This window comes from Amborella trichopoda, chromosome 1, assembly GCF_054954075.1.
Source record: "Amborella trichopoda isolate Santa Cruz 75 chromosome 1, AtrichopodaSantaCruz75HAP2 v2.0, whole genome shotgun sequence".
In the NCBI taxonomy this organism is placed as follows: domain Eukaryota; kingdom Viridiplantae; phylum Streptophyta; class Magnoliopsida; order Amborellales; family Amborellaceae; genus Amborella; species Amborella trichopoda.
The window spans coordinates 22,856,613-22,883,354 of NC_142336.1; the positions used below are offsets into that span (position 1 = coordinate 22,856,613).

General features: G+C 40.6%; 1 protein-coding gene across 13 annotated transcripts in view; it reads right to left on the minus strand.

The window, feature by feature from the left end:
• LOC18432772 (uncharacterized) overlaps nt 1–22,613 on the minus strand; it is a 35,968-nt gene extending 13,355 nt beyond the window's left edge. Inside the window, exons 1-9 of one of the 13 annotated variants that reach the window (XR_016045747.1) lie at nt 22,391–22,551; nt 22,185–22,282; nt 20,807–21,541; nt 19,828–20,016; nt 19,567–19,658; nt 17,499–17,558; nt 17,247–17,316; nt 7,552–7,755; nt 6,750–7,211 (exon numbers count right to left, since the gene is read on the minus strand). Coding sequence is in view for 5 of the 13 variants with exons in the window: in XM_088853585.1 (XP_088709711.1) it covers nt 6,776–7,165; nt 7,552–7,755; nt 17,247–17,316; nt 17,499–17,558; nt 19,567–19,658; nt 19,828–20,016; nt 20,807–21,487 (1,686 nt within the window). In the remaining 8 variants the exon portion in view is untranslated. Of the gene's footprint in view, nt 1–6,749; nt 7,212–7,551; nt 7,756–17,244; nt 17,317–17,498; nt 17,559–18,338; nt 18,420–19,566; nt 19,659–19,827; nt 20,017–20,806; nt 21,542–22,184 lie in introns of those variants that run through there. The other 12 variants (XM_088853585.1, XM_088853593.1, XR_016045748.1 and 9 more) reach the window with 12 other exon arrangements.
• Between the last annotated feature and the right edge of the window lie 4,129 nt (nt 22,614–26,742).

Sequence of the window (26,742 nt, forward strand, 5' to 3'; positions counted from 1 at the left end):
AGGCTTTCCCTAAGAGTACCATCTTGAGTCAGCCACCTCACGTCAGCCATGCACCCGGACTTCACAAGGGAACTCGAGGCAAAAGTCTGATTGCAGATAGAAGTCTACAGCCCCCAAGGAAGCAACCTAGATTGCCCTCCATCCTTAGACCTCACTCTCTACTCCAGCTGATGGACATAGCCCTCACATGCTCTAGAAAGTCAAGGCAGTTCGAATCTCAGGCTCAATTCTAGAGTGAAGTCTATTGCAGCCTCAGGATCAAATAGAAGAGAAGCCCGCAGCTCCCGACTAGAGAAGCCCCTAAGGCAGTTGAGATTACCACCCACGATGACCTCCTACCTCACAATCCCTTCTTCCCTCTTTGGATTCTAGAACCTAAGCAAGAAGTCTACGAATGTTGCTTGGTAGTTACTGTCACAAGAAAAGACCGGGCTGCTAAGAACTCAAGGTCTCAAGACCGTCAAGAACTGATCTTGACACGGTCGGCGTACAAGACTCGAGTCCAGTCGGGGCATGCTGAGCCCCTACAAATCGACTTGCCGCGTACGACTCGCTACGTACGACTCGCCAATCCCGGCAGTCCACTATTCCACTTGACTCTGACCCTTCAGAAGAAACGGTCAACGTCATGGTGATCGACGATTCGACTGATTCCCAAGAAGAGTGGATGAACAGGTTCGAGGTAATGATGCAGTCCATTCTTGAAAAGATGGATCGTCTAGAAGCCTCTAGGCCCTCTGTTTCTTCTTCTCACCATGAGGCCAACTCCCCGCCTGTTCAGGACACAGCTCCTAAGCAAACTCCCCCACTGACCTCTCAAGACAGTTCGGCTCCCCACACGGTTTCGTAAGATGATATAGATGCCATGGTAACCCACAGTCTCAAGAGTAAGGTCCCAGGTATGCAAGGGGTGCCGCTTTACCAAAAGTTGTACCCCTCGTATATCGACCAGATGTCGTTTCCCCCAAACTATCAAAAAGGGAAGCTCCTATGTTTAATGGTACTACATCGCCACACCAGCATATCGTCTACTTCCAAGCTGCTTGTCGAGTGACGACGGCTGATGAGCGAATCCTCCTTCGTCAGTTTGTCGAGACTCTCGAAGGGCCAGCCTTCCAGTGGTATGCTCGGCTACCTCCAAGCTCGGTACACACATGGCAGGAAATGGAGAAATTGTTCTACCAGTGCTTCTATGAAGTCCAGAGAAACATGAAAACCATCGAGCTTCTCATTCTAACTCAAGAGCCTAGTGATCCAGTGGATAAGTTCATCGCTCGATGGAGAGAGTTGGCAACCCATCATGCCACTCCCATGACTGAGAAAGAAGCAGTTCAGACCTGCATACAAAATATGCTGTCAGAGATCGCCCTGCATGTTGAGGCCTCCAATCCAGCCTCCATGTCAGAGCTCATCTCTATAGCGGTTCGTATAGAAGGTATGTCTAAGCATCATGGTGGATCTCGTCAGCAGTCCTCCAGCTCGGGAAACGCCCGGGGCAATGGCAATTCTCGCTCCAACAATCGGGGCAACCAGCAAGAAGGGGTGATTAGTGCGGCTGTCACCGTGACTGACACTAAGAAAGCCACCCCTCAACCTTGGACCTCTCCAAAGGGGTAGTCACAACAAAGACACAAACAGTACAACAGTCCTATAACAAGGTCCCGCCCCCTAAAAATATAAATCGAAGTGACTACTGGATCCAGCACCAGAACAAGGTGTACCCCTTCGATAAGGAGTGGGTTCCTACGCTGCTTCGATTACTACTAGAGAAGAACATGATCCAGCTGTCGGAGGTCAAATCCCCAGGGCAGGCTGGATAGGAGACACACGAGAGATACTGCGCATATCACAGGAGAGTAGGTCACCCCACTCAAGAGTGTTATGTGCTCAAAGACATTATCAAAGCTCTTATGAACAAGGGTCAGATAAAGCTCGAGGAGCTAATGAAAGTATTCGGGGCAACTGAGGCTTTCCACGTACTGACAATCCAAGAGGATGAGAACCTCTGGTGTCCGTATCATCTGATATGAGGTCATGACTTGAGCGAATGCACTGGCTTCCATGAGCTCTTGGCAAAGAATTTGCAGTAGTACCAAGAAATTCATGGTAACCCAAAAGGACACCCTCAAGTCCCTCTTCCACCAGTCCAAGAAAACCTCCCGACACAAGCCCAGGGAAGTGTTGAGCTAAACCCTTTGCAGGCCCTCTTCGAGGCGATGCTCCAACAGGGTCTCATCACTCCCAAGCCCACCAGGCAACCTAGGCGTCTTGCCCAGGGTACGGAAAATCTCTAGTGCCCGTATCACCAGGTATGGGGCCATGAGTTGGGGGAATGCTCTAGGTTTGAAGCTGTAGTCTCGAAGAAGGTATGGAAAGGCCACATTGTTTGCGTCGTTCTCCCAAATCGCTTCCAAGCCATCACTCCCGTCCAAGAGGAAATCCCACAACAAGTCCCCTACGAGGATACCCTAGACCCTTCCGACTTCTCGGCCTTGGGAAGTCTATCATGGCCGAAGCAGGCTCAAGTCCCTGAAGCGTGAGGCAGTCCGCAAGCTAGAGCTACTCATCAGCCCGTCATGATGGACTATACACCTCCCAAGGGATCCAGAAAGAGATGAGCACCCAGGTCAGCTCGACGAAGGAAACATATCCCTCAGCCACCAATCGAGGAAGAATTTCTCAAGCCCCTTCCTCCATTGCCGACCTTACGGGACTTCAACCCAGGAGTGACTCGCCTTATCCCTTCGTCCAATCAGGAGGACGTCCTCAAGTCATCAACCGCTCGGGGCTCGTCCAATAATGGTGACAACGTTAAAAGCATCCGCCAACAGTCAGAGCCGGGGCGAGACCTAAAATACCCCCTGCACACGACTAATTCTGGTGATGGTGTAAAAAGCTGCCCAGAACACTCTACCTCTGTTTCTTCCTCCTCTCCTCCCTCTTCTTCTTTCACAGGTGTAGCTCGGCAATGCCCACCAGACTTCGACACTCTAAACAGAGAGCTCAAAGGCACAAACATCAGCAGATCGCATAGGAAGCGCCTAAGAAAGATGCTAGCCCAAGTGGCTAGGCCGAGGCCCGGGCTGCTCAAGCCAAATCTGAGCCACCTTCAAGCTCCTGTTCCAAGGACGCCTCCCATATGGTGTAGCTCTCGGAAGTATCACCCAGCACAGGGCAAATGAGCCTAAGATCAGGGAAGAAGCTACAACCACACCTCAGAAGCTCAAGGTCCTCAAGTTTCTTGATCCTTCACTTTTCCCTAAGCCTCAACCTCAAACCTTCATATCCCTAATACAAATCCCTATTATCTCCCCATCAGCCCAGACCGCACTGTCTGAACAAAAAATTCAGCCAATGTCACAGACCAAAACTCAACTAAAACCTGCTCCTAAACCTACCCTACCACCCAAACCAGTGACATGATCAAGATCACAGAAGGCTGATTAGGATAAAGTGAAATATGATGTAGTTGGGCATTTGAAAAAGCTTCCAGCCCTTCTAAGTATCTATTTTTCCCTTATGCTGTCCATAGACTACCATATGACCCTGGTTCATGCCCTTTCTAAACCGAAGGTGTACGAGACTGAAGTGGAGCCTATTGAGGTCTACCCAGCCATCCTGAGTGGGTGCTTGACGATCACCTTTTTTGAGGATGACTTTCAATTCGGAGGCAAGTTTCACAATCGCCCGCTCTTCGTGACTAGTGAACTACATGCCTACCCTATCAACCGGATTATGCTGGATGGAGGGTCAGCAGTCAACCTGATCCCAAGAAGGATCCTCACCCAATTGGGATTAGGATCTGAGGACCTCACTCCTACCCACATTACAGTGCAGGGGTTCAACCAGTCAGGAGAGAAGCCAGCTGGCACGGTGCACCTTCACCTCAAGATCGGTGACTTGAACGATTATGCTCAATTCCACGTAATTGACACTCCTGCTTGGTTGCCCTTGGCTCCACGATCAGGGGGTGGTTCCTTCTACCCTCCATCACTGATTCAAATATAGCCGAGATGGGAGATAGCACACAGTCTATGCTGATAAGAGATCATTCCTTGTAGCTAAGACTCACTATGTTGACGCTAAGTACTATTTCACGGATCTTCTAGCACCAAAAAAGCCAAAGGATGATGATTGGAAGCCTGTGAGAGAAACATGACCTTGCATCATGATGACGTCAAAGACCTCGGGTGAATGATCATGGACATGTTCAAAGAGGAGGAAAGACAAGGCAAGATCCTTCTCTTGACTCCCATTTATCCAAGCATACCTTGCCACATCTCTGAGGTCATGGTGTCATCCCCCGAAGATGAAGCTTCCCCCCTCTACCTCTGCTTCTAATTCGCCAGAACAAAATGACAAGCTAGAAGCAACTCCTGAGGTTGAGGAATCCCTAGAGGTAGACCTTCTAACACCAAGGGTCACCTATACGCCGGACCAGCAAAAGTCTTGCATGTCCCCATTGCTCTCCTAGAAGCAGAACTGGCATACCAAGCACCAAGGAAGGTACTCCAAATCCCATCCTCCTTGAGCAAGGAAATCACCAGCAGCCAAAAGAACGTCTTACGCTTCTCAGATGCTCTCGGAGTAGTTTGGCGATTTGGTTGATGGACTATGGCCGTCCGGCATTGTCACGCATCAGTCCAACGATGTTTATTCTGGCAAAGTTCAGTCCGGCTTTAGTTATGAGCAGTCCAACGACATCATTGAACAATCCGGCTTTTCATTATTATAGTCCAGCGTTTATTTACTGAGATCATTGGTCTGGAGTTAGGTAGCATCAGTCTGGCGATTTTCTCGATCAGTCTGGCTATTTTGGGCTGCGCTCCGGTGGTTTGTTTATTGAGTAGGCTGTCCGGCAATTCGCTGTCTGGGTCTAGCTTTTTGTGGTTAAATCAGACCGGCTTATGTGGTTAGTCCAGCAAATGAGTACCGCGGTCTGGCGAATGTATTTTTTCATAGCGGCGTTTGTACGGTGAAGGTACATATAAGGGTAGTTTGGTCACAAAATTTACAACTTCTTAAGTTTGGGGGTTTTAGTTATAAAAGTTGGTTTTCAATAAAAAGTAGTGAGAGTATTTTGGGGTGGGGGTAGAGTATATTCTAGAAGGTTTTTAGCAATTTCCCCTAAAATCAAGTAGATTTATAAATATATGAAAATCTTTAAAATGGACGGTGTAGATAATATGTTTTAAAATGCACTATTTCTGAGACTTAAAATCTTTTTATTTTTCATAGTCACACATCTCGATGTCGAGATGATCAATTAAAAGATTTTTCAACATTAAAACTACCTTTTCCAATAGATTTTTGAAGGGCAACTGTAATTCTACATTATAAGGTCCCATCCATATATAAATTTTTTCCTTTGTTAATAGGGTGATTTTCGTACACAAAATTTTCCCTAAAATACAAATGCTCTATTTGTAGGTGGAAATTACAAATAAAATTGATCAATCTACTACTCTTTTTTTTTATCTAAATTACCCTTGAAGACGTTAACATAGTGATCTATATACAAACCCTAAAATTTTCTTAAAATACAAAATGCTCTATTTATAGGTAAAAAGTAAACCGATAGACAATTTAAATAAATGAATAAAAAAAGAAAAACAGGTTGACTGACCTTCGTAATTACATTTCGTACTTTAAGAAAAAGTATAGTCCGTACATAAACCACTCTTGTTCATACAAAGGAGATAAAACAAAGCATAGAGAATAGGAGATGGGGCCAATCCAGCTGCTTGCACAATTACATGCATATCCACATATTGCCCGATTGAAGTTAAAACGGGCCTTCCAGTAGCCCCCGCCTCCCCCTCCGCCCCCCATACCAAAACAAAAAAAGAAAGGGGGGTCTTCCTCTCGCCCACAGCGCTCCCCTTTCCCCCAAAAAGAAAAAAAAAAAAGAAGGGTCTTCCCCTCTAGCGCACGCCCTTCCCAAAAACAAACAAAACAAAAGAACGAAAAAAAAAAAAACATACACACATACAAAGGCACTCTTTTCTTGTGTGCATTCAGACATACATAATACGGCATAAGGTAACGGCATTGCCTGAGTCCACTCAGACTCGGGCGGTTAACTTGGGGCAAGACCAAGTTACCCAAATTACATGTACAACTCATGGTACATAAAAAACATTTATAAAAAAAACAAAATTGTCATATAGGTATCTATAATTTGGATGTTTTTGCAATGTTTGGTGAGTTTTGTTTGGTATATTGAATTTTTAAAAATATACCCAACTATAAATCAAATTCTTAAATCCATTTTTTCTTTCTTTTTTTTTATGCGTAATTGGAGTTTTTAAGATTGCCTTTGTTTTTATTTAACTTTTAGTGGTTCCATGTTATTTTTCAAATTTTTTATTTTTTCAAATTTATCCACCCTGTATAGGACTCAGCTTGATTCCAAGGTTGAGTAACTCGCCTTGGCCAACGTGATTTCCCAATCATTGAGCATAAGAAGTGGCTTCAGAAGAAGCCAATTGAAAAGCCACTAAAACTAGAGTAATTTCATTCACAAAAAATAGGCAAAGCATAGAAGAGGCCAAAATGACAACTGGTGTGAACAACAAGCGTTACACATTTTTACAAGAGATGGAAACTCTACCCTATTGGCTAAGTTAAGATGGAAGCTGCACTAAATCTTCAAAACAATCACTTTGATATCCATATGAAAAAACAATTTAAAAAAACCACCAGACAAAATTTAAAACTGACCGATTTGATTCATAGCCACTACTAACCTCTTGTACTTGCAGGTATCCATGCTTCAGCCAATTAGGATATAATCAGCATCTCTTTGGTCAAGAAGATCAGCAGCGGTGGGAGGCAAGTCATGCCTAGACTGTCTTTGTCTAACCTTGGCATGAGTCTCTGCATCATGTTGGAAAGAATTCACCAGATGTTGAAGCTCAAGTTTCCTCACTTGGACCTGCTCCTCCGTAATGGGATTCCTTAGCCCAAGGTAGAGCAACCCGAGCGCTATAAGTATAAAACCAAGCAAGAAGAGTAGGCCTGCAAACAGCCCAAAGGCATAGGGGGTCGACTCAGCCCCTGGGATCCCATCAACATTGATCCCAAAGAGCCCCGTAATGATCGAAAGAATGAGACCACATCCACCAAAAACAGCCAAATTGTGGGTAATGCGCACGCTCTTATCCTGCAACATGATGCATAGCATCAAAATCTTGCCTGGTTTTGAATTCCTGTGCATTATACGGTTTAATAAAATCTTGTTAACTACAACAAAGAAAAAGGCTTTGATATTCATTGGACTTCTCGAGGAAAAATAAAAAAGATAACCACACAAACACACACACAGAGAGAGAGAGAGAGAGAGAGAGAGAGACTCCCGTAGTGAAGACTAGGCCATCCTAAATGCACCTGAAAGGTTTGGGATCAGTCCCTTTCGGACAGTTTTCTAGTTAAAATAAGTGGGGCAATAATATTGTTATTTGAATATGGCAAGATGATTTAATGATTCTTATTAGGTTATAATATAAGTAACCAAAGCAAATGGGGAGTCAAGATCCTAAGAAACGATACCTGCAACCATGCTCTCATGGTGCTCTGCAAGACATCTTGAACAGTAAAGAGACGATCGCGGACAGCTTCTTGCTCTCCTATCATTGCTCTGGTACTCTCCCTTATCCCCCCTAGTATTTGCTTTGCAATTGGGCTCCTTAAATGCTGAAACAGCTCAAAAACAATCTCCTCTCTGGCATGAAGTGACCACTTAACTCTGATCACCTGTGAAAAGATTTGAGATCAGTTTTTCCCTTCCAAATGCTAGTCACTAACGTTTGAATTCCTCTACAGCTTTATATACATGAGGTTTGATTCAGTAAAGATGCCTACAAGACTAATCAATAATTTAAGATGCCAATAATGTTGATGATATACAGAAGCTTTCCAATTCAATGTACAAGATATCCTTAGTGTTACCGCGATATGTGGCAGGTGGCCAGGTATCATGTATCAATACTTTGATACATGTCGACTCATGGGCACACCATGTAACATATAAATTTGAAAAATAAAAAATAGAATTTCCAACATTGAATTCAAGTTTCAAAAAAAAAAAAAACCATTGTTTATCACATGTGGCGTCATAATGCTTTAAACAGCTGCAACAAGCGTTGTGGTCTGCACCACATAGCAGGACCTCACATATGCAGGATTTGGTGATGAGCTGAATATGCAGAGCATCGCCTGCATAGGCAGACCGTATTGCACTGTGGGTGATGTGCCCTCTAAAATAAATCACTCGACACAGGATCCATTCGCTGATGTGTTCATTAGAAAGCCTTTGGAAATGAAAGAAAACAACAAATAATGGGAAATTTGGGCACCTCCAACATCAATGCACCAAGTTGAGGGGAATTGTTGATCATCTTATGTGTATATTAAACAAATTATATTTGCAGGAGTTAAAAGGGCAGTACTGTGATTTTCTTCAATTTTTCTTCTTTCCCTACATTGTGATATATTTTAGTTGTTCATTTCCTTGTTTAATAGTTCGAAGGTTCCCAGGGGCTCTTCCTCTCAACCATCTCATCTAATATTTCCCGCTTATGGATCTCGCCGAAGGACTTCCGAAATGGGAACTTAATATAGGTAGACGAGCAAGATGATTGAAGAAAAACTTTACACCAACTAATTGTTGGAAGCATGATATGCTCCTCAATGAAAAGACCTAACATATTCTATGCAGCCAGGATAGTTTGTCTAGGCAAACTTGAAACAAAAATCAATGCACTGTAGTTGTGAAAATAATGTGATACATCAAACATACACCAGTCCTAGTTTGGAAGTGACAAGTTTTATCAAAAAGAAAATAGTGACAGCTTCAATGTGCATCAAGCAAGGCAATATCACAGTAACCAATCAACCAATGTTCCAAAAAATCCCAGAGGCTCTGGGCTCCCCAGAAACAAATGGAAGAACGTGGGAGTGTCTGATAAAACTGTTTCATCCTTCTAGGTCCAAATTTCATGTAAAAAATGCATATTGAGGCATTTTTAACACATTTTCTATTTTCAATCAATCCTAACTCTAAAGACAAACAAAATATTTGAGATTCATTTTTAATACATTTCCTATGTTCAATCAATCCAAACCCTAAAGACAAAACCAGAATATTTGAGATTTGGACAATTAGTTAATAACACACTAACAAAAATAGGAAAATATAATCCAACATTCAAATTCAGTACTAGACATAACACAGAGTCCATAGTCCATACACTCCATTACCATTACCATGAATGAAACCCATCCCAATCAATACTCCATACACATAAGAGTAGGAAAAACAAAAGGAAAGAGGGGCATTTTCACCCCTTATTAGGGGGGGAAAGCACATACGAAAATGCCCCTCCACGAGGGGCATTTCCACCCCCGGGCAGGCACAATTCCTTGGGCGCCCACCCAAGTCTAGGTGCTGGGTGCCTGATAGCACCCAGGAGGCCCACCTGGGCCTGGGTGATGTGCCCATGTCCCCCTGGCCCGCCTAGGTGGCCGTCGATGTGCTAGGCGGGCCATTTTTTGGAATTATGCCGATGTGCATGACATATACCACGATAAGAAGTTCCAAGTCGACCTTCATATGCAACAAAAGGGGAATGGGGGGCATTGGGTTGGCAATTTTATAGAAGATTTTGCAAGCCAATCATCCTCAAAGTACCTCTAATAGATGTTAAGAATCAATAATGACAGCAAATATTGTGTAGCAACTATTTTAAAAGCAGGTGCCGCAAAGAACTATGTCTAACTACAATGTTGTAGTACCTCCAAACAAGATGGCTATGTTGGATATGCAATGACGATATGAGGCTGCCCAATTGTAGAACTAAAGGGTACCAAGGCAGGGTAAAAATGCAAGTGACCAGCACAGGAATCGCCACAGGGACAAATCATTGTGAACCAAGGAAAGTTAAAAATATGAGGAACTTTGCAGATGATAGAAAAGCAACCATCACAAATATGTGAAGGAGAAAATGGCCAAAATTAAAACTGAAAATGTGGTTGAAGTACGATTAAAAAAGAAAAAAATGCCTGTCCGGGTAAGTGCAAAGACAACAAGCACAATTGTCACAGTGACAGAGGCTGTGGAATAGGCTGCCAATGATGTAAAACACCACAGGCAAAAATGTCATATTGGATTCAAAGGTTATACAACAGTAATTGGCATCAGGGTATATTTGGATCAGACACAGAAACAATCCAAATGACATTCACGGGCCCTGCCAGTGTTTTCAGCTCCAATGACCCTTTCCCTTCTAACAGGCATCGAAGATATACACATATATGCATATATGTGTTGTGGAAACGCACATATATATGCCCATATAAGGGCTGAATATGTATATTTATGCATTTATATGCATTCTAACAACTTTATACAAATATATGCATCTGGAAGTTGAAACACGTTGAAATCACAACTAAAATGGTGAGAAAAAAGAGACACTAGCACATATTATATTAGTGGTTTAGTGTCCATACACTGCAGTCTATAGTTTATAGTTCATATAGTCATATTCAGACTCTAGGTCTCCAATGAGACCAAATGACCAATTCAAAATTATGTTTTACAAAAGATGTTATACAAATGAAAAGAAAGAGATCTTTAAGTGTTCAATGTATTGGATGTTGTATCCTCCATGTTTTGGTTTTCTAACATACTCCCCAAAAGTCTTCTAGAAGCCTCATTTGGACCCTAAAATTGTTAGTGAGAAGATATGGTAAGGTTTTAAATCCTTCTTACGAACTTCTCAAAAATTTCACGTTGTGAAAAAATCGCAAAATCATTAATTTTGGGTGTTTCTAGAGCATAAGAAGAGTTTTTACTATGGGGGGTCAAAATACCCCCCTTTCATGGGTCAAAAAGAAGGCCCCCTAAAATGAAAAAAAAATCCATCATTTTTATGTAAGTTCCAAGGCCCCCCACCCAGGTCTGGGCGCTAGGCACCTGCCTAACCCGCCTAGGCGCGGCATGCGCCTAGGAACTTCCTCCCAAGAAGGCCAGCCCTGGCCTAGGTGGGAGGCCTATGGCCTCATGGGCACCTAGACGGCCGCCTAGGGCAGTTTTTTGAAACAATGCTATCAACTGTATGATTTCGTACGTAACTTGCAAAAAAATTTAGTTACATGGGAAATCGAGAGAACCAGTAGCAAGATCGATTGAGCTTAATTGGTCAAGGTGTTGACATTGCAACACTATATCCAATCTTACCGTTGATGTAAGGACCCAGACTTTTCTTGCATAAGGGAGTAAGCCGCCGTGCGTGCAAGTGATACCGTCGTGCGTGCAAGGGATGCCGTCGTGCTTGTAAGCCGCCGTGCGTGTAAAGATAAGTCGTCGTGTGTGCAAGGGATACCACAGTGCGTGACTTGGACAAAGAGGATGCCTCCGTGCGAGACACTGCCGCGCGTGATGCCGCAGTGCACGACACTGCCATGAGTGAAGTGGAGCTGCTGTGAGTGAAAGTATAAGGCAGCCCAGGGGAAACTTCTATACCTGCTCTTGCTTGTACGCCACTTGTATGCCATGTAAGCCACTTGGATGCCACAATATGCCACTTGTAACCCCTTGCATGCCACCTACCAGCTGCCTGCCCCCTCTCTGCCTATAAATAAAACCCCATCACACCCCTTCAAGGACTTTTTCCTCTCTCCCAAGACCTCCCTTTCAACACTTAGAACTTTAGGCTCGGTCAGCCATGGAAGCCTGAGCTACCCTTGGAAGCTTGACCTGTGTGGGAAACTTGGGGTCTCTTGGTGCAAGCAAGTGCGTTTAGCTACCATGTCTTCATGTTTTTAGTTAATGCATGGTTTTTTTTAGTCCATCAAGTTATGAGATTTAAGCATGATTTTGGATAAAGCTTTGAACATAAATATGACTTGAATGCTCTTGTAATCTTGCTGGAATGTGCCTGTTTTTCCAGAATTGTGACCCCATTTTGAGTAATTGTTTGAGTACTGAAATCATTTCTGTTGGTTATGAAATTTTGTGGGGAAGTACGCCTTTGAGTCTATTTTAAGAGGAAAAAGACCCCATATCTTCTTTTGATTGGAAAGTTATGAGCCATTTGCTAGAACATGCCAGAATTATGAGAGGAAATTCCAGGAACTTTACATGTTTTTGTGCAAGATTGTTCACTGACTAAATCGTTCACTGACCAAACCACTTATAAAAGACAGATGAGTGAGTCTATTTCCAAAGTGGTTTTGGAACCATGATCAAATTCCCTATGGAGTGGAAACTATGCTCGTTTTTCTAAGAGACTGCTACACTGAATTTCTGCTCTGCTATGAAATAGTGAACGCTTGTGAAATGGTGAATGCTTATGAAATATGGAATGAGCATGGTTGTAATAAGACATGCTTATGAAATAGTGAATGCCTATGAAATAATGAATGCTTTTGAAATAGTGAATGCTTGTGAAATGGTGAATGCTTATAAAATATTGAATGAGCATGGTTGTAATAAGACATGCTTATGAAATGTTGAATGTGCATGGTTGTAAGAAGACATGCCACTGATGTGATATGAAGCACTATGCAATGGGTCATCCACTGATAGTGTGATATGGTATGACAAGAATGTGATATGAGGCACTATGCAACGGGTCATCCGTTGGTACTGTAATGTGATATGTTATGATAAGAAAGTTGTGCCGGCAGTTGAGATCTTCCTTAACTCCCCATGATAGGGCGGGAGTTAGGATGTGGATATGAATACTTGGAAGGGTCATCCCCTCCAAATCTATATGGGCACTACGCATTGGGTCACCCAGTGGTAGTGTAACGCTCTCTCGCCAGAATGACATAAAGAGAGGGTCGTGTCTTGCAAGGCCTTTGCCTATCAAAAGTCCCAAAGCATGCTGGGGATTGTGCATGTGTGTGTAAAGACATTACGAAATGGATCATCCATTTGTCATTGTCTTCCCTCCTGAAAGGAATGGTAGAAGTCTTAAGCAATGGGATTGGTTTGGCCTGATTGTTACGATTGGTTTGGCTTGATTGCTAATGAAATTGAGATACATATTTTCCATGTATGAAACTTGTATGAATTTTGGGGGCGGCTATTGAATAATTGTGTATAGGCATGGATGCATGGCGCTTTGACCTACTTATTGGGCTTCATAGCTCATTCCTTTGACTTTCTTGAATGTAGAGTGATAGCTTGCGGGTCGAGGACGAACAGTTGGGTGATCGCAACTAGCGGTTGAACACCGGTACTTGACGAAGAGACTTCCTTTTGATTGTAGGTGTTAGATGGCAGCTGGCCATATACTTGTTTTCTTGTGAAGCTTTGTATTTTGTTGTTGGGCCTTAGTGCCTTGAACTTTTGTAATACTTTGGAGATTGTATATAAATTTGGTTTTAATTTGTTCAGCTTTTGTTATGGTTGTGTTTGGAGAATTTGTTTTCTTTCGTGGTTTGTTTTGATTCCTTCTTTTCAAAAGCGTTGAGTGCACTCCCACTTGAGTGGCATTCGCTACCTCTAGTCATGGTCCCGCACCTTGTTACCCTCCGACAAGTATGGTATAGGGGCAGGTGGCAGGGTTGTGACAGTTGAACTACTTTAAAAGAAAAAATAAAAATTAGAAGAAAAACGATGCTTAGTGGTACACACATTGTGCTCTAAATTACAGGACCAAGGTTTGTTCTCTATCACAAGAAAAATTAAATAGATTAAGGACTTGAAAAAACTGAGTCACAGTTCTGCTTCTTCTGGTTATGTACGAGAAGAGGAAAAGTGCTACCACATAATGGAAATCCTACATTTCAAAAGGGCAAAAACTGTTGGTCATAGCCATTATATTCAGATGATCACTGAGGAGGGAATCACTTGTTGACCAAGAAAGGTCAAAAAGGGCACCATGAAAACTGCTGGGAGTCAAGACTAGATTGCAGAGGTCCCCAACCCAAGAATATTGAAAGGATTGGTTGTCTCGTCTTTTTTACAATAGTAGTATGTTTGACATTTCTTCCAGCACATGGGGATCCCTAGAGTGCTGGAAATATATTTCCATTTCTTTAATGTCTTCTTTCTGTGTCTGTAAGGGTAGTCACTGTTAAATGAGGGAACATTTAAGGGAGTAGTAACCCTTTCAATACCTTTACTTACCTAACTTAATATGGGTTAAGAATGTATGGGAATAGAATATGGGTTTAGAATGTATGAGAATAGCAAGCTTCAGCTGGCTCTCTTCATCACCAATATCCTTTAACATCGAAAGAGTAATTCATTGCCATGGAGTGTAGGAACTAAAAAGTATTATGCTGCCATGCAAGATGAATTAAGGAAAGTCGTGAACTCTTGCGTGATTAGTCATTGGTATAAGGTGCAGGAAAACTAGTGAATCCTAAGTGCTAATTGAAATGCTAAATTTCGTGGAAAATACAATTATCCACATGAAAGTATACTTGCAAGTGCAGCTCTTATTTGTCAGAACCCAAACGCCGAAAACAACCATACGAAGAAAGATGAAAACCTTAGTGTGAGGTGGAATGTTAGTTGCAAAACCTTAGAATGAGATTGAGCTCCTGCTCATAGTTTCAAAAAGCGCTAGGCAGCCCCCAGGCGGCCAACGCCTAGGTGGGCACCCAAAACCTGGGCAGCTCAGTTAAAAAAAAAAAAACAGAAACTGATGAGGGACTGATGACTGACAATGATTAATCCATAAGAATTTTGATAATCCATAAGACCAAAATCCCAGTTAAAAAAAACATAGAAGTCGAGAAGAGAATTTTGATAATCCATAAGACCATAATCCATATTTTCATACAATGCTAAAACAGTAAAACCATACAAGCATACATTGATAGTCTGATACACTGTAGACTGTACACACAAAAGTTAGATAGTAGAACTAGAAACTAAAAATAAGAAAAAACAAATACATAAATTCAGAAAATATACAGTCTAGGACACAATAGTCAACACTTAACACAACAGTCAACATTCAACACTAAGAGTCTTCAGTCGTCATCATCATCAGAAGGAATAGGGTCAGTTTCATCATATGCATCAGAATCGAGGCCATCATCATTAGAGTCATCTCCCTCTTCAATATAACGCTCGTCCTCCTCTGTTTCTTCTGAATTTGCCTCTTCCTCCTCATCTTCTACCTCCCTCTTACTAGTATGTGCAAATGAGGCTCTAGGAGTCTTGGCAGCTCTACCCTTTTCTATCTTTTTGTATTTTCCTGAACTCAAATATTGTATAATTTCTTCCCTAGTAGCCTCAGAAACATTTTTACACGGGGCAACATCCCCCTTAATACCGGCAAGGTGTTTTTCAAACCGATAAATGTCCCTATTAATATCATTTCCACAATAATTACATTTAATACGATTTTTGTCATTCGGATTCGGGTTATAACCATACTTCCAACCCGGATCACCACTTCTAGAAGAATCTGAAGAAGATATTTCCATAGAACAAGGCTCATTTTCATCATTTTCTGGTTCTTTTAAATTCAGAAGTTGTCTAATCTCATCCCTAATAGCTTCAGGAAGCTTTTTACAAGAAAGCAACATTTCCTTTAATACCAACAAGGTGTTTCTTGAATCGATTAATACCCCCATTGGTATCTTTTTCACAAAAAATACATCTTATACAATTTCTATCGTTTGGTTTTGGGTTATAGCCATACTTCCAACCCGGATCACTTCTTCTAGAAGTAGCCGAAATAGATCTATTCAAATGACAAGGATTTGGTTCCTGTTTGCGTTTACAAAACTCATATATTGCTTAATCTCCTCTCTGATAGCTTCAGAAATGTTTTTACAAGTGGCAACATCCCCCTTAATACCGGCAAGATGTATGTTAAACCAGTTTATTCCCTCTTTCGTATCTTTTTCACAAAAATTGCATCTAATGCAATTTTTGTCATTTGGATTCAGGTTATATCCATATTTCTAACCCGGATCTCCACTTAGACTAGATCCTGAAGAAAACAGCTCAAAATAAAATAAGCAATCTAAAAAATAAATATTTGCACTTACTTTGATTGCTCGAACTCCTAACTCCCACCTCTGAGATGTTTTCTGGTGTTAAAATAATAAAAAACACCCTCTAATAGGATTATAAAACTCCAAAACTAAATCAAATCTACTTGGGTAATGTTTTTCGTAACTTTGAGAAGCATTTCGATCCAATGACAGTCACAAAACTTAGTTTTCTTGAGGATTCTTTCTCTCTAAAATGGGTTCTTGTAGGTTTAGGTTTGAAATGAACCTAAAACCCATCCTTCAAACCCTTTATATTTCAAAAAAAATAATACAAACTAAAAAAAATAAAAAAATTCCACCCCTAGGTGGGGCGTAGGCCTTGGGCGGCTGCCTAGGGCTAGCCGCTGGGCGCCCACCTAGGCGGGTTCCGTACCGCCTAGACAGCCGCCCAGGGACTGCCGGCCAGTTTGGCCGCCTAGGCTTGGGCGATGCGCCCAAGCCTCCTGGATCGCCTAGGCACTGGGCGGTCCGCTTTTTTGAACACTACTCCTGCTCCTTTGCCTCCGACCCACTATGGCTCTTGTTACTGACCCTATATTATCTTTTTTTTTACCCTAAGCCATCTAAACACTAGGAGTCTCCCTCTTCCCATTTCGCGTGCTCAAAACATTTCCTCTTCCACACCGTGAAATTATATATAGAACAGATTGAGCACTATCGTCGTGGTCCTTATGCTACATAAGAGATGCAAACCATGCTATGAACCACAAGGGAACCAAAGTCAAACATCACAATTAGCAAGTGTTGCTCTTAGTCTCCATGCTAAATCAGCAAGCATATGAGATTTTTATTTGATAATGAATGAAGGAAATACCTGAAAGCACACACAATTACAATGATCAAGGTAATAGTGCAATCTTCAAATGACAATAATCCCCATAAGGCAAAAGACAAAAGGTAACAGGCTGCCGACATTTAATCCAGCTAGTCAACAGTATATCAGATGTTACAGACCAAATAAGTAATGTTGCAACATTCATATTAATAGAACAGTTTTGTGTACTTCACAGAAAGATGAATTCTGTTCCCTACTTTTCTGTTAAAAAAAAAAGGTTTAATTGTGTCATTTTTATTAGCAAACCAAAATGGCAATTAACAAGATCTGAGAAACATCTCTGTTCATGGACCCCTCAAAAGGCAGCATTCATGATTTTGTGTTAATAAAGTGGGAACAAGAATACTGGTTTATGCACTATACAACAATAGTCACATACCTGAGTAGCCAACCTTTTAATTTCTTGATTCAGGATTATTCCCAAAAGATTCAAATCCTCATTGTTTCTCCTGTTAGTAAATGTTTCATTATGTCAGAAAGTAAAAATTTAAATCTCATGCACTTCTACAGACTACTATAAGTTATAAGCTGTAAGAGAGAGAGAGAGAGATAGAGAGAGAGAGAGAGAGAGAGGGAAGAAGCTGTACAAGCTCATATTAAATTTAATGATCATGTATACATGTCAAGATACCTGTTCACAAACTTCAACTCAACCTCATCCGCTGCACCAAATATGTACTTGCGAAATAATCTGTAACCAAATTCATGAATTAAAAAGAATGATTAAAAGAGGCACACGAGTGAGGTCAAGGGTACTGTAATAGTTAGGGTTGTTAACAGGCTGGATTCAGGCCAGGCTAGTCGTAGCCCTAGCCCGGCCCAAAACAGTGTATGATAGGCCCGGGCCCAAAAAATTTGTTTCACATCCAGCCTGGGCTGAACCCCAAATCATGCTAACTAGGCCCGTGCCAGGCTCAGGGCCGAAAAAACAGGGCTGGTCCCTATATAAATATGGGAAAATTTTATTCTTTCTATATTAAATAGATACTTAAAGAAATGATGCAGGGCCCAGCACTGGCCTGTGCGAGGCCCTAAAATATTTTGGGCCCACCGAGCCTTGCAAGGGCCCAGGCTGCAGGCCATATCATGTAGCCCGAACAAGGCCAAAAGTCCGCTGGCCAGCCTGGGCCTGTTAACAGCCCAGTAATACTTAGGTTATAATGATGTCAGGATAAAAATAGTCATCATAGATGAGACAAGAGTACTATATCTAAAGGGACGAATGGAAGACGTGACACTTGTATGAACTTCAACAACAGGATCAGGACTTAGCAAATACTGACACTGCAAGTTCATTCCAGCAAGACGATAACATCAAAAAGAATTTTCACTGAAGAAAATAATATATATATATATATATATATATATATATATATATATATATATATATATATATTGCATGTCATTCACTAAAGTGGCTACACAATAGCATAAAGTACGCAAGGAACAAAAGGCACAGCTATTCACCAACCTTTCAAAAAAAGGTGGCTATTAACCAAGGCATTGTAGAAGAGATGATTAACAGGGGGCACCGCACCAACGCTCTTGTGTGCTGCGGGAAGATATCAGTAATTCAGTACTCATGGAAGCCCTTCTATTTCTCATCACCAATGTGAGGTTAATGCCTTCATATTTCTGAAGGGTGTTAAGAGGTTATTGTCTTGATTGAAAGATTTTACAAGAGAGAATGAAGCAATGTCAGGTAGATTATTTCATAAGCAAAAGAATTTTTTTTTTCATTGTTATCAGCTTAAAACAGCACATGGTACCACCTCATAGATGGAGATTCCATATGGTAGATCTCAATCAAGGTCCCCTCTCACATCTGGTTAATTGAATACTAGGATTCTGAAATATTATTTCATAGATAAGTTAGTGGAAGGAAGGAATGATTGCTCTCAGCAGGAGGGTGTACTACATCAATCAAGTATGTCCTAAGCAGTATTCCTGCTTTCTTCCTACCAGAATTCCCAATGCAGAAGAGTAGAAGACTACTGTATCCAAGTAAAGGAAGACTATTGTATCCAAGTAAAGGACATCTTGAAGATTTTTTCTGGTCTGGTTAAGAGGAGAATAAGCACTCAATGTTTTCCATGGACATCATTTGCTTTCCAAAATGGAAGGACAGTTGGGGGTTAGAAACATGGCTGATGTGTATCCAGTATCATTGATGAATCTAGCATGGAATCATTGAGTAGGGAAATCGTCTGGGTGCACTATACTTAAAAGTCCACCCGAATCAACAGAATGTGTTCTAAATGGTCTAGATGAAGTTTACATGCACTTTCGTCTCGGTATGCAAACATATATGAAGTGAACATTAGTTTCACCTAGATCGTGTTTAGAAAATATTCAGCTCTGCCACAGTTCGTGCTGGCTTTTAGAAGGGAAACTTGATGCATGTTTAGTCTTTGTAGAAAAGGAGGTTGTTGACTGGTATTCGTGCATGCAACTTCATTTTTTTTCCATTTGATAGTGCTCCAAAGACACCTTGTTGCAAGTAACCTTATTCTGAGAAACTACCAAAGGATAAGCTAAATAAATTTAATTTTTCGAATTAGTGTTCCTTAAATGTTAGTCCAACAAAGGGGTCAATTATCTAAGCCAATCATCTAACATTTCTGTGTAGGAAATTAGACGAAACAAAAGATCCTAGGTATCATCTAAGCACATTTGAATTCTAAGAGTAGTTTAGTTACCTATCATCCCACCGGCTAAGTCTGCAAGCCAGATGTCCAATGATCTCATGAGATGATTTTGGTGCTTTACTGCCACCAGCTATAAGGAGATCCTATGACATCACAAAATTCCATACAAATATCGGAGCATAAGTAACAATCATAACATATTAGATGCCAGATGCATTGAAAAGAGACAAACTCTCCTCCTTACAGTTGCTTTCAAAACCATCTATTTAATCACTTTAAACCCCAAATTAAAAAGAAAGAGCATGAAAATACCTGAACTTCAAGGATACCTAATACATTAATGTTTGATGGGTTTCCTTTCAAATGTAATGCAGTTACTAAAAAATTCTGGGCCTGCCAGGATCGAAGTACAATCGGGGTGTCATCTTCATCATTGTATGGATCGCCAACGGACTGGCCTAGGAGCTCAAAAAGTAGGCCACCAGCAACCCTGACTGGAACCTGGCCAACAAACAGGATCACTATAAACAGAGCAGTGAAGAAATGCATGATCAATCCACATAACAAGTTATCAGTGGTCTTTGCTGATAAAGGTGATTCGCGAAAAGGAACCCCAGAAAAAGGCCAAGAAAGGGATGATATTGGACTATGGACCCGGTTTCTATTCGGCCAAGCCCGCATTTGTAGAAATGCGGGCCTATTAATAAATCTATTTTTGCGATGGATTTTTGGGCTTAATTTTTAAGGACATGTAATCTCTAACATGGAGATCATGAATAGGAAAAATAAGTAAATTTTAAAAAACCAGAAATAATAATTCTAATAAAAAAACATTTGGACCGTTAGTTTTCATTGTTTTTAGATGGAACACCTACTTTCACCCATCTTTAAGAAGTATGTTTTATACTTTTTGGACCGCATATGTAGCCATGCAGTCGACCCCACATGAGACAATTTTCCTTGGACTATTTAAAGTACAACAAACAACAGTAAACAAGAAACTCGGATATAAAGATTCCCTTCCTATGGACATGGAAAAAATAAAATTGTATCGAACAATATGGCCATATCAATCACGTGCACAGGATAAGGTTTCAAAATCATAAAAATTTACTAAAACAATATTGGTTCCAGAAAAAAAGATCACATCAAAGAGAATAGAGAGAAATAATCTCAAGAAGACATAGTAAAATGGTACATAGCTCCCTGAAGATACTTCTCATCAACATATTTAGAGGAGTTTGTACAATGTAAATAATAAGCTCCTTTCAACATATGCGCATCTAATCACCTCATAATAAAGATGCTTCATACGCTCACTAATCAGCCTGCTTTCATCTCTCAGAGCACCACTAATTGCTGGATGTAACCATTGCGCATTTCTTAGCCACGAATCAATCGCCACATGACCAGGAGACACATGGCACCACCATGTAGGCCCAGCTGGTCTCTCCCAATAAGGAGCAGCTATATCTGCAACGGTGACTTCATTCTCTTCGTCACTCCAATCCAATTGCTGTGAACTCCAATCAGCATCAACTTGAACCATCTGGACAAGTTCAGAGATTCTACTCCACCCAATTGGAACCCAATGACCCCCTTGAGTTTTATCCACATCCAGGGTTTTGTCTAGGAAAGGAACATGGCCATTTTCATCTTCCAATCTACCCTTTATATCCATCAATGATACCGATTTGCTATTGTTCAAATTTCTAACACTATTGTCAATGAGGCCACCAGTGGTAACTTGGGTTGTATGAGTCCGAGCATCTTTCTCTTGAAGAACAGAGTTAAACTTTAAACCAGGTTTAGTTTGAGTTTTCTGCTTGTATCCATCCATAAATTCAAATGCACAAATCAGCCCACCTGTCCAAAGCTCATTGGACATGTCATCTTTAGAATGATGACTTCTATTGTTGTTCTCTGCCTGTGATTTCTTATTGCCTGTAGAAGCTGCATGTTCATCCCCCATTTCGATGTCTTAATTACCAGGACTGGAACACACATTTGAGAATCTCGACCTGTGCTGAAACAATGAAGAAAATTGAGGAAGTTGTTGAGAGAGCAAAAGTAACTGGGTTATTATAAAAAACACGATTGACATGCTACTACAACTGAACTGGATGGACTATGTCGTCAAACCCCCGAAATTGAATTTTCGAGCAGATTTGCAGTAGGAGTTTCTAGCAGGTCAGGTACCGAGTGAATGAATCGAATCAAATCAAATCAATCATGCGATATGTCAAGACAAAATTGAAACAAAATGGATGAAAAGCTTAAAGATTGGAAAACCAAGGCATGAAATTTGAGTGCAAACATCTACTCTATAATCAAGCAAGAAATCTCCTTCAAACAGAGAAAGCTAAGCAATCAAATGGCATTTCAAAGCGAATAGCATTTTCTGGTCTGGTGTGTGTATTTTACTTAATGACTGCCGCGCTGCTAACCAAAACATGCATTTCTACAAGAAACATCAGCACAAATACTTCTGTTCCTGCGGTAATTCTTGAAAGAGACGCAGAGATTTCCTTCTTCTTTTTTTTCTGGGACTTGTTGCTTACTGGTTAGGGCAACTCTAGGTATCCTATCCCCCAATTTGCCCAACAAAAAATAAGAAGATTATTACACCATGGTAAGAAGAAGACGAAGAAGAGAAGGAATTTGTTTACCGTTTGATGAAATCATCAACCTGAAAAAAAAAGGCCAAGCCTCGTTCGTCGGAAATAAAAAAAATAAACTTTCTAGGGTGGTAATCAATTGACTGATCCTGAAAAGGAGAGAGTATCTTCTCAATTCATGGCTAAATGAATGAATATGATTGAGGCAACTCAGGAGCTAATCAGGACCCAAATCCAAATGGCCAATCTAAACTTACTCTCGAATGATTGCTGAATATCAGAAATAGTCCAACAATGCCACAACTTTATCTTAAATTTTGAATGAATATATAAAATGGAACTTCATGGAGCAGCAGCTCTGCAGAGGTCGGTTTCTTTAATGCTTATATCCAACGTTTTTTAGATTTACTGCGGAGCGGCTGCGGTTTGATCTAAAACCAAAAAAGTAGATTCGGGGAAGACTTTGATTCTTTTAATTTGGAAAAGGACAATGATTTCATGCAACAAATAGTATAATGCAACCACGCATATTATGATATTAGTATGATTCAAAATTTTGTTCATACTCTTTCTTCTTCTTAATAATCAATCTAAAAAAAAAAACCAATCTAGACTATTTATTTGGTAAATTTCAAGATATTGGCCTTTACAAAATTAATTATTTCTTTCTCTTTTAACATTATTAATCTAATGATAATAAGTCATCTAAAAAAGTTGGAAAAAGAAAAATACTTCTAAGACCTCCATCTAAGCATCTTATCGAGATGGATGGCTTATGTTAATTGGACTAAAAAAATATTTTCGAAGTTGTGTTTTCAAATTTTCTTTTTTTGTGATTGTTCTTTAGAATAAAAAGAATGTATATTTTAAAATTTGGATCAAACAAATGGCCCTAACATGATTTTTTAATATTATTGCATTATATTACTATAAAACCGTTGCATGAAATCACTATGAAATCACTGCTCATTTGGAACCAAATAGATAAAATTTTGTTTTTTATTTAAAAAAATAAAAAATTAATAATGAATATGTTATTATTATATTTATTAATAAATAAAATAGTTGAAATATTATTTTAATACTACTAATTTTAAATTTATTTGTAGAGTAATGATCCGATAAGACCCTCCCCCACCCATGTGTGTAGATATCCAAAAGATCACTATTAAAGTTGATACGGATTTCTATAAAAATTATCACATAGATGTAAGACTTGACTTTTCTATAGATGTGTCAAATTTAATGGTGATCCTTTGGGGTCCTACACACATGAGTAGGGGAGGGTTCTATAGGATCATTTCTCATACTTTTATAATGCCTTGTAGTTAGAAACATAGTAGTGAAAGTACTTAAATAGTTCTTTTAAATTTAAAAATATTTATAATTTTTTATTTTCTACCCCCGTCAAAATAAGTAGGGTTATATGCCTTTTCTTTTTTTTTTGTACTTTTCTTTATACGTGTTAAAGGAGGGTTTAGGTGGTTTTTTTTGGTTTTGTATTTGTTTTCTTCATAAAATGGACAAGTGCTACTAAAGTTTTAATAGAAACAAATAATAAATTAGAATGCTCTTCGCTGCTATTTGGTTTGCTTCACTTGTGAGGCAAAACCTGTAGTCTTCGGGTGCTTTGCCAGAAGCGAAGTGAAGATAACAAATTGGTATGCGGCAATTGTTATCAAACTTCATACCTTCTCTCCGATAGCTGAGGTTCTCTCTCTCCCACAGCCTAAACACAATGTAGTATTACTCATTTTCATATAGAAAATAGTTCTAAGCAACTCATCCTCTGGATACAAGGAAATAGAAAGGTCACTTTTTTATGCTCTAAGCCTCTATACATCCGAGCTTAAAGCTTATAGTAGACTTTTGATGCTCCAAAGCTCTATACATCTATATGGGAGGTACGACCCTTACTATAGAGCTCTTAGAAGCTGCTTATTTACTGTAGGAGTAGTTATATACACCATCAAGTGTCATAAAGTCTATTATACATCATTTTTTATGTACTTGTATCTCTAAGATGCGTAAGGAGAGAGCCAATAACAACCTGGTCCTGCTGGTACCCAATACACCGTCAAACCATAGGAACATTGTAAAATAAGCCTAAAAATAGGCGACCTCTGGAAGAGTAGTTTGGGATGCCCGAAAGATGCTCACAAAGTTTCGTCACTTTTTGATCAGTTTTGATATGATCAAGATGAAACTCGATTCTCAAAACCAATTCCTTTCATGCTGAAAAAAGACCTTGTAACTACAGCCCCATTTTTGGAGCCTCAAAACAGTACCAACCATCGTCAATAGATCCAAAACCCCGAAAAAACCTCAAAGACCAAATTTGAGTTCAATTAGATCTTTCAAGATCATTCTGGACCCAACTTGCCATAAAAGGGTGGGTTTTACACTATTATAGTGCAACCTCGGTGAACCAGTTTCCATTTATAAAAATTATGTTTTCCCATTTCGGGATGATTTTCAAATAGTCATAACGTGCTCATTTTGAGTCGAAACAAGCTCAAATTTAGACACAAGCTAGGTCTCGATGACCCGATCGTTTTCACATATGGCGCACGTCATAACATGGCCCGAAACGAGAGAATTTCTAAAGAAACGATGAACTTGAAAGGTTAAAAATTAGATTTTATGCAAGAAGACATCCAAAACTTCGTGAAGTCATAACTCGAGATACCGGTGTCGGATCGTCGTAAATATAGGTCCGTTGCGATTGTATTACAAAGGGCAATTTGGTATAGTTTTTTCACACAATTGGAGGCCGGATAGTGCAAATTTTGAGGTTGAAAAAGGAAAGATTTCCTAGTCATCAGAATCCCATTTTCTGACGACTTCCCAAATTTGGAATATGCTTAAACGGAAACCAAATCCAACAAAATTTAGTGCAAAATGATCGTGACAATATCCTCTTCGATTTGTGATCAAAATGAGGGCTCGAAACGTCATGAATAGCACCAAATTGGTGGTCGAAGTTTATAGACTTGGCCGGATTTTTTGTTCTTCATGACGAGTCTGTTTCAATACGATCAAAGGGCATTAAAATGTTCGTAATAGATCAAGCATCAATTCTATGACGATTGATCGCCTGAATTACAGCCGCAACCATCCAAAAAAGCTCTTGAATTCTAGCCATGGCAAGAGGCCCCTCATAGAGGGATGGTTTTATCGTTTGCTTAAAAGTACTAAGGGGTATTTTGGTCATTTGGTCCAAAACAGGATTTTATTTTAATTCATTCAATATGTAATTTTTCACAATTTGGCTTTGTTTTGAGCATTCCTAGTTGCTTTATATAAGTGAGCTTAAGTCATTTGTAAAAGGGCTTGATCATTCTGAATGAAACTTGAGCATTGAAGAGTGAGTTTTAGCTTATTATTTTCCTTTTCTTCTAAGTTTTTGATCCAATTAAGAGGAGAGAGAAACTTTAGGTAGAGAGAGAAACTACCCCTACACCATACTCCCTAGACCATACACTATACTCTAGACCCTAGACCATACACTATGCCCTAGCCTATTTCCCTAGTCCACACACCACCCCTTAACCTTGACCCAAACCTAGCCCTTCTCTCTCATGAGCCTGGAAGAAGGCCTATGGGGGTACACCTAGGTTAGGACACATCCCAAGCCTATTCTCTCTCCTCTCTCCCTTCTCTTTCTTTCTTCTTTCTCTCTCCACTCCTCTCTTCTCTACCCAAGGCTCAAGGCCACACCTATCCGCAGCCTTAGCTCTACCCACTCTCTCTTCTCTCTTTTGCCTCGTCTCTTCCCCTCCTGTTGTGCACACAAAGTCCAGGGCTGCATTTGGCAACGGCCCCGTCTCTCCCCTTTTATTTCTTTGCTGCCCCCACCTTTCTTCTCTCAATCTACGTTTAGGGCCGCATCAAACAGTGGCCCCGGCTTTTCACTCGTCCCTCTCTCTTTGCTCTCTGTGCTCCCCCTTGTCACCATACCTAGGGCCGCATCAAGCAGCGGCCCCGACTCAGCTCTTTACTCGTCTCTCTCCCCTTTGTTCTTACCACTCCTCTCTAAACCCTGGTCCGCAATTGTGTGCAAACCAGCTCACCCAATTAACGCAACTCGTCTAGCTCACCTTCTCACTCACCCCTAAGGCACGGAGCTGCGCCTAGAGGCAGCCTTGCCTCTTCTCTCTCTAGTCTCCCTTTCTTTTCCCCCTCACACTTAGTGCCAAGCTTAGGCACGCACCATAGAGCAGACACCCCCCTTTGCTCTCTTGTCTTCTTCCCCCTTCTCTCATTTACATTTGAAGATTGGAGCCGTGCACTAGAGCGAACCTCCTTCTTTGTCCCCTCGTCTTCATATCCCCTTTCTCATTTGCACTTGAACCCCTTGGCCGCCCTTTAGTGCGGACACGACTCTCTCTTTCATTCCTCTCTTGTCTTTTGCCTCACGAAGTCCATCTTTAGTCGCGTATACCTATACCCCTAATCTTCGCAACCCTCATCATTTTATTCTTATGTGTTGGTAGCCTCTTCTATTTATTGCGTGTTGACATAGTGTTTCTTAGAGCCGTTTTAAGGGTTTCCAATGTCAAAGGTAAGCATGTTGATGTCAAATGCATTGGTGGTCCTAAAACCACCT